This window comes from Apaloderma vittatum, unplaced genomic scaffold, assembly GCF_000703405.1.
Source record: "Apaloderma vittatum isolate BGI_N311 unplaced genomic scaffold, ASM70340v1 scaffold6049, whole genome shotgun sequence".
NCBI lineage: Eukaryota > Metazoa > Chordata > Aves > Trogoniformes > Trogonidae > Apaloderma > Apaloderma vittatum.
In genome coordinates this window covers 14,599-23,418 of record NW_009735692.1, presented here as the reverse complement: position 1 = coordinate 23,418, position 8,820 = coordinate 14,599, and the positions used below count along the sequence as shown (strand labels likewise).

At 36.5% G+C, this 8,820-nt stretch overlaps 1 protein-coding gene across 1 annotated transcript in view; it reads left to right on the top strand.

The window, feature by feature from the left end:
* The window catches only part of NGLY1 (N-glycanase 1), a 21,551-nt gene extending 14,969 nt beyond the window's left edge, over positions 1-6,582 (top strand). The window contains exons 9-12 of the mRNA XM_009876670.1: positions 1,425-1,589; positions 2,885-3,073; positions 5,701-5,878; positions 6,407-6,582. Coding sequence (XP_009874972.1) covers positions 1,425-1,589; positions 2,885-3,073; positions 5,701-5,878; positions 6,407-6,582 — 708 coding nt within the window. The remainder of the gene's footprint in view (positions 1-1,424; positions 1,590-2,884; positions 3,074-5,700; positions 5,879-6,406) is intronic.
* The last annotated feature ends 2,238 nt before the right edge of the window (positions 6,583-8,820 follow it).

Here is an 8,820-nt window from a genome sequence, read left to right as displayed (position 1 = left end):
CCTGCTGAAGCAGTGTTCTTTAACAGTTTTTTTCAGGTACTGTTACAACAACTGCAGAGCAAGGGCAACCCATTCTCAGTGTGGCATCACTAATTTCAGTCGTAGTGACCCCTGACACTGAGTTTCCCTGCACTGAAGTGGCTCAAAGAAAATTGTAGATTGGCATTGCTAACTTAGGATAAGCAATATCAAACTTCCTCTGGGCTGGAGTGAGGTCTGTAGTAGTGCCCATGGGTATCCAAAGCATTAGGCACATGTTAGATGCAGGGAGGCCTGGTGTTCCATGAGGAGCTGCTGTAGTCACTGCTTACCATCCGTCAACACGAGCAGAGGTGGATTGCCCCCTTGCTGTGCTAGAAGTGGTATTTGGCAGCTGCAATTTTTTCAGCTGGAGCTGTTTCTCATTGTTTCTCTGTACCAGCTTTGCTTTATCAAGTTCCACTTTGTTGTCTGGAAAAAAGCCCTGCAAATGCCTGTTTTCTGATCCCTAATAGAAAAACTTTCTGGGGTCAGAACTGCTTTTGAGATAATTGGAATGCCTGCTAGCCTGAAGTTTCAGGTCCTGGTGATCGGAGTGCACATGCCTTGGGTTGTCACCAGAGTAGAAAGAAAGATGATATGTAATCATTTGCCTACTGAATGTTGAACTTAATTTTTCAAGCCTGTGTGGGTGTATCCACAGTTAAGAAAAAAGGCTTCACATACTAGCTCTGGATATTTGTCATGAGAATCTTGGAGACAAAACTCCAACCCCTCACTGAGTTTTGTGTACTGAGAAACTGCCCATGATTTTATTTGTGTGGGCAAAGAAAGCATGTTATGTAATTCTTTCTCTTTTCCACTAGTTTACCTGCAAGTGTACATGATAGGTTTTTCTCAGTTTTCCGATATCTGCAAAAATATGAATCTCATAGTTTGTTTATGATAGAATTAATCACAGTGAAATAACTCTTTCGGAGACCAACTGAATCTGTTGTTTGAGCTTAATCACAAAACTGACACTGTTGCCAACCAAATTGCTCCACTTCAGAGAAGAAAAGTCTGATCTGAAAATTACGCTTGCTTTCTCTTTCCCCCAGATCATATCAAGAGCAACTATGGTACAGAATACATGAATAGCTAGAAAATATCTTATGGAACTATTTCATCTTTCAAGGAAATGTGTAACCTTATTTTAAAAGAAATCCACATAGTTAATGCGTGCAAGTTCACAGAAAAAGCATTGCTGTCGCATAACCACGCAATTATGACTGATTTATATTTGCACACGTGGTGTAAGATTAATGTTTCTAACGGTCAGTGTAGACTTTAAATGTTAGTCTATTTTTTTAATGCTTTTTTTCCCTGTTGATGTCACTCTAGAGCAGAACTATGAATACCATTTTTCTGAATTTTTTTACTTCGTTTCTTAAATGTATTTTCAGAGACAGCGATCTTTGCCAGAACATAGAAGAAGAGAGCTCTTGGAAAGAACAATTGTGGAGCTTGTTGAATTTGTTTCTCCTAAAAAACCTAAACCTGGAGAATATGGTGGAAGAACATCAGGTTCAATGGCTTGGCGAGTAGCCAGAGGTGAATTTGGTCCAGAGGTATTTAAGTTTTGCACTGGAGACCATTTTAGAGGTAGCTAACTAGGGATTCTATGATCATGGACTGCAGAGGAGTTAGCAGTTCATGGTAGGTAGCCTATAGATTTAGTTCAGTGAAACTTGAAAAAAACATTAAGTGCAAGTTTTATGTGAATTCAGCAGAGGTCCACAAGTAATTTTTAAGGATTGATGGCTGTCTGGTTATTCTAAAATGTTTGGGAATTCTTGATCTGAAATGTATTTTGCTCTTACAAGTTAATTAAAATATTTTTTTTCTTTTAATTATTTATAGTCTGACAGAACTAGGAAGTTTAAGGCAGCTGAAAGCAATTGGGAAGACTTCAAAAAATGTTTATTTGTAGTGTTAGTTACTGTAGGTTAAAGCCTGGAAGTAGGTTTGGACCAACTATTTTTGTTAATAAAAAAATGTGAGAGCAATTAGAATTGTATAAATGGAACAGTTTCTTACATAGTAAGCTCAGCTGATTTCCATATTGATGTGTTTTACTGTTTCTGAAAACAAGGTTCTATTTTTAATTTTATTCCAAGATACAGTTTCCCAGAACCATAGCCATATTTGCAAATGTGTGGCTTACCACAGCACTCGTTACAGCGATTTTGTAGTGATCCTGTCATGTGGAATGACTGACAATCCTAAACAGAACCAGTTACGTGAAATTAATGAGTTTCATATGATTGTTTAAGTTTGAGAAACTAAGAATTTACTTCAGTTCTCCAGTTTAGAAGATGTAATTTCTGCTTAGCTAAAGCTCATAAGAACAACAACAAATCTTAAAAAAGTATGCTGTAAAGTTATGAAGTTTGTACCTTAAACCTTTTGAAGTTAATTTGTAAACTGTCATATACAAACACCTGTATGTGGTCATAGAATTATATTTGCTGTTGAAAATAACCAGTTGGTTATTGATTGTACAAGAAACATATCATATGAATTTTCTATTCCTAACATGTTAATATCTTGCTTAAATTTGCTATTTTTTATGTTATTTTGTTAATAATTTACTTCTAAAAGTAATTATGTGATTTTTTTTTAAAAAAATAAAATTACTGCCCCACTTTGGAAAAGGTGCAGATCTACTGTTGGAAATCAGTTTAAAACGTTTGTTTTGTAGAAATGCTTTTCTCCATGATCTCTCTTAAAAATGGCCTTTTTTTTTTTTTCAGTTGGCAGCAAAACTGAATTGGGAAACCATAGCATGCTCTTTAAAAGTTACATAGTTTTAATGAAATATAGTGGAGAATGAAGGTGCTTCTGTTTTTTTTGTCATTTTCAGAAAAGAAAAGAAGTGCTTTTTATTCCCTCTGAAAAAGAGAAGACATCTAAACTCTTCCACCTTGTCTACAATATAGTAGAAGATAGTTATACACGGATTTCCAATAATAATGAAAAAATAAGTGGCTGGGAAACAGGTGTTTGGAAGGCAGAGTCTATTTGGAGGAAGGTTGAAACAGATTGGAAAATGGTAAGGATAGCAATCATTAAAAGCATAAAATCTATTGTAAAAGTGTAAGTCCAATAAAATAGAAAACCTTTGTCAGTGTTTGGCGTCAAAACCTCTCTTGATGCCCATAGAATTTAGGTGATGTTAGTAAATATTACTATTAAGCTCCAGGTAAGATTGCCAAATGATATAAAAAATTTTGAAATCAATTTAGCTTGTCTTTCAGAACAAATGACCGAATTCTCTGCAGATAGGTAAAATCCTTGCTTGTTAAAGCACTAAGTTTTAGAAAATGGCTTCCTTAGGTTTTGGGGCAAATGCACAAATACCATTTTATTGAAAAATGATACTTTTCTCCCCAAAAAAATTTTTGTTTGTTTGTTTTGGAGAATAGCTTTATAGTGTATCATATCGCTTTGATACACAGCCAAATGAAGAAATTATCATTCTAAATATTACAGTTCCATCTGCAAGAAGGCAAAAACCTGTCAGTTATCCAGACTATTGCATACCCTGCCCAGAATCTTTCCCATCTGTCACGACACTGAGCAGCAGAAGAGTCATATGCTCTACATCTAAGCAGAGGAGAACCGATACTTTTAAGATGGGAAGGAGTCATTTTCTAGCAAACAGCTCCTCCCACAACAGCTGCCAACTGTGGAGCTGAGCATTCCTCTCAGGGCTTGGACTAGATGATCTTCAGAGGTCCCTTCGAACCCTCACCATTCCGTGATTCTGTGACTATAGCGTGTTATTGCTTTGATCCTCTGAAAGGTCTCTGGCCAAAAATTCTTGTAGCTTAGGCAATAGTTTGCCTTCTGTTGATGAAAAATGGAGCTAAGGGTCTAACTGATTAAGGGATCGGAACATCTTCCTGATGAGAAAAGGCTGAAGGAGCTGAGTCTCTTTAGCTTGGAGAAGAGGAGGCTGAGGGGTGACCTCATTAATGTTTATAAATATGTCAAGGAGTGTCAGGAGGACGGAGCCAGGCTCTTCTCAGTGATGTCCAGTGACAGGACAAGGGGCAATGGGTACAAGCTGGAGCACAGGAGATTCCACAAAAACATTAGGAAAAACTTTTCCTCTGGGAGGGTGACAGACCCCTGGCACAGGCTGCCCAGGGAGGTTGTGGAGTCTCCTTCTCTGGAGACATTCAAGACCTGCCTGGATGCGTTCCTGTGTGCCCTGCCCTAGGTGATCCTGCTCTGGCAGGGAGGTTGGGCTAGATGATCTTTCGAGGTCCCTTCCAGCTCCTAGCATTCTGTGATTCTGTGTAACTGTCTTCTGAGATTTTCTGCACGGGGTTATGCGTAACTGACTTCCAAAACGCAGTATTGGGAATAGCTTGGAGAGGTTATTCCACATAAAAGAGAAGGAATAAAGGAAGAAACTGAAATAAAATATAAAAGATGTTACAAGGTAGGCTAATCGGAAAGGAGAAATAACAAAACCTCAGAATGAGGGACAACTATTCTCTGTTTCCCTAAGATCTGCTAAAAATCTGATAGCACATTATATCTTCAAGTCTTCAGTGATCAGTGTTGTGAGAAGCACGCTGTCTTTGCACTGAAACTGGTTACAAGTCTGTTGTTCTGCTCAGCTCTACTAATCAGATAAAACAGGGAGGGACTGATCTGTAAGACCAGGCATAAAGACTTTACTCTTGTGTTCAACAGCACCTCAGTTATTCTAGATGAAGAGTGGAAGGATGAACTTGAGAAATTAGGAGCAAGTGTGTCTCAGGCTTGTGGGTAAAGCAGGTTATTTCTACAGGAATAGCTTCCTGCAGAATGTCTGTGTGTGCATCTCAAATGTCTTTTCACAAGGGATTATTTTCTATTATGGGAGACAGCAGAGGGAAGGGTTGTTTGGGGTTTGGCTGATCTTTTTGTAATGTCTCTAGCAGAAATATTCTGTGTATTTTCACAGAAATATTTTGTTTATTTTTTAGTGGGCGATGAATGAAAAGGAATTTAAATACAAAAGCCGCAGTAAAGGTGACTATAAGTATTAGCTCAGGAGTAACAGAAAAGGACCATCAGTTACATATTCTCTTTTTGCAGTGTTGTTGATCAAAATTATGCAGACAGGTGATCATCTTGGCCAATTTGATACGAGGCATTTCCATCGTATCTTGTGTATTTTCTTGGTATTCAGTGTCATTGACTTAATGGTACGCAACTCAGATATAAAAAACAAACTTAATCTGATTACCTAGACACAACTTGCCGTCCAAGGCTCAAACAAGCAGACCACAGTAGGAATATAAGAACTTATAGATCTGAAATCCATGGGTTTCTAAAAGCTTGTTTTTCAGAAGAAATGCTGCTGTGGAACTGAATTTAAATTGCTGTTGTTGTTTGTTTATTCTCTGAATTCAAACTTTTTTCAGATAATACTGAGAAAAGAGTAGCCAGGTGTGAAAGTTAGAGGACGCTTGAAAAGTGTAATTATAATAAGGGCTGTGGAATAGACTTACAGATTCAGAATAAGATTATATGTAAAATTTTACTGTGAACAGTTTTGAAGGTTCAGAGGCTTGATTAAAAATGTCGTATCTTAAGATTTTATCTCCTTGTTACAGCAATTAATTAGATGTGTGTTGGTTTCAGTTTTTGTCATTCTGATTATATCTTCTTTCCATTTAGGTTTATTTAGCCCGAAAAGAAGGGTCATCCTCTGCTTCCATCAGCTGGAAGTTTGAATGCAAGTCAGTCGGTCTAAAGATAGACAACATTTCGGTAAGGACAAGCAGTCAGACATTTCAGAGTGGAAGAATCGAGTGGAGACTTTTCTCTCCAACAGCAGAAATCGCTCTGATAGGAGGTAAGTATGGAATTTAAATAATTAAATGTTTCATACAGCAAAGACGTAACTGGAAAAAAAGTAGTTTATATGGCAAGAACACTGTGCAAGCACTAAAGATGAAATGCAAATGCATTTTGACTTTTCCAGGTCAATCTTCCTTACCAAGGTCAAGAAAATACCGTGTGTTTAATCAAAACTGGTACAAACTCCCGTTTTATTAATAATACACAGTCCTGTGTGCAACAGAGCAGGGTTAGCAAGCATACAGAGTGGATACAGGATACTTGTGTGTTTTACTAGGAAAGAGAGATGCTTCTGTGTGCAGTGGCTTCTGTCTTGAGTAGGTCCTCAGAGCATGAGCACTAAACAAATAATAAGTAAAAATTTGCACCTGAGCTTTTCTGCACTGATTGACAGATGAATTTGGGTAGTTGTATCCGAGCTCTTCAAACATTCATTGCAATTCACCCTTTTTCACATGCATTCTGGCATTATATGCTGTCTGGAGCAGTGACTTACTGCATTGTTTATCTTTTCCTCCAATAGATAAAAATCTTAGCAGCTATTCAGATTTTTCTGGTGCAACGGAAGTTACGTTGGAAGCAGTTCTAACTGGAGGGGATGGTGAAGTTGCATGGCAGCACACGCAGCTGTTTAGAGAGAGCTTAACAGGATCCGGAGAAAATTGTTTGGAGATAATTGTAAAACTCGGTGACCTCTGAGAACCGGAGCTGAAGAGATGTTCTGCAGGTTCCTTGAGGAAGTTATGTCATGGATGCAACGTGAAGATTTGTTTGGCAGTTCCTGCTCATCCTGCTGGAAACTTATTTCTTGTTTAACTACTTATATTTAACCAACCTGAAACTGCACGTGTATCAAATAGGTAAACATTGAAAACATTTTTGCTTTAAAAACAAATACCAGAATTAAGGGATTAAACCCTTAAGTACCTTTTTCTTAAACATTGTGATGAAAAGGAAACAGCTTTTAGGAAGCAGAACATGATCATAAGAGCACAGAGCAATTTTAATTGATTTTAACTTGGGAGTTTTGGAGGTTGGCTTTCTGGGTTTGGGTTTTTTTATAATTTACTCCTTGGAAAAACAGTTTGAATTCCATTTTCTGATTGCAACAGATGCTTGTAATGATTTTAAAATATTTTGAAGAGTAATAGAAAACTTAGATATTTTAAAAGTAGGATTTTGTGTAATAATCAGAAGAGCTAAAATTAAGACACATTTATTTTGAAGCAATCTTGCAATGATCTTGTTATATATCTAAGGATTAAACTTGTGTTTAATACCTAGAAGTGTTTGGAAATACAGTGGTGTGCTAGGAAAATAAACTAATTTTGAAAGAAGTGTTCATTATGTACCTAAATTTGTCATGGCCCTTCATACGAAATTGAGACTTAAAACTGAGTAAGAACATCTGAATTTTTTTCTATGAAAAAATAGCTTAGTTATTATAAATACATTTTAATGATATAAATTTGCCTGCCTTTCAAAAGATCACTTAGGTGTGTAGGTTAAAATAATTTTTAAGCTATTGTCTTGAGTTGCTTTAAATAGCATTCCCAGTTCTGATGTAAAAGTATATACAAGTTTTCTGTTCATTAATGCACTGTTTAATGTTTTTTTCATTGAATATAATAAAAACTGCTACCCAGGACATGTCAGATATAGCAGTGCTGTGAATAAAGTTTGGAGCGAATCTGCAGATTAGATAGTCTTTTTCAGAGAATTTGAAGGAGGATGTAGCTGGATTGTACAAATTTTCTATTATAGGGCTATAATGCAAGCTTCAAACTATAGTTTTATTTTACTATAAGTGAAAATTATGGTTGATGTTCCCAAGGTCAGTGGTTTTAAAGCTTTTCGTTCCTTTCTCTGATCCTTCCAACCGCTGTATTCGTTTGAAATGATTGTCAAGAATCATTTGTGTTGAAATAAATACCTGCTGACCATTCAGCAAATCTAAGCAAATACAAGAATATTCAGATTTTATTAGGAAAATGCACAAGCACAGTGAGTGTAGGTATCAAATTATACCACAGGCATCTTAAAAAATAGTAGATTGTGGCAGCTCTGGAGTGACAGAATGATATGTGATGGATTATATACTTTGCTTCAGAATGTAAATTGACAGTTTATGAAGGGGATTACAAAGAGTCTCAGTCCCCTAATACAGAACATCACGGTGACAGGGAGCTCTAGGGAAGGGTGTTCATCAACACTTGACTAATGCAAAGTCAATTTGCCAGTCTCCATTCAAAACTCCTCCTGTAATTAGATTCAGCTACGTACTAGTTCTGAGATTTGGAGTGGGAACCCAACAGAAAAGTGTTTTAGACTAATCTTTATACTTTGTGGGAAGAAAAAGGACAAAAAAGACTTGGTTACACCACTCAGCAAAAGTGTTTCCACTTCATAGTTTTGATAGCTGAAAAAATACTGCTTTAAGACAGAAATTATTTCTCACGTTGTATTACTTAAAGTTGAGGACTATGAGGAATTGCAGAACATCTTAACTGCGTTTGATATTTTGAAAGCAGAAGGCAGATTAAATTTTAAAATAGTAAGATAAAAATAATTTTCTCACAATTTTGTTTCAGATCTCTGGGGGAAGAGTTATAGCACCAGATAGCTTAATAAAACCATCCACTCACAGAACAGAGTGGCTGAAGTCCATTATTAAAATGTTTGAATGAGTTAAAATGATTGAAAAATGCCTTTCCAATCTAATTAAGAAGTACTTCTGTATTTGTAAGATCACATGCCATGAATAGAAGCACTTATTTTAAGAATGAATTAATGAGTAAAAACCTCAGACTGAACAGAACTAATCTGAAAAAGCTAAATGGAATTCCTTCAGGTGTCTCTCAGAATATGCTATAAACAGTGAACATTTTGAATCTCTGTGCATTAAGCTGTTTTAAAGTCACAATTCTTTTCCATTGA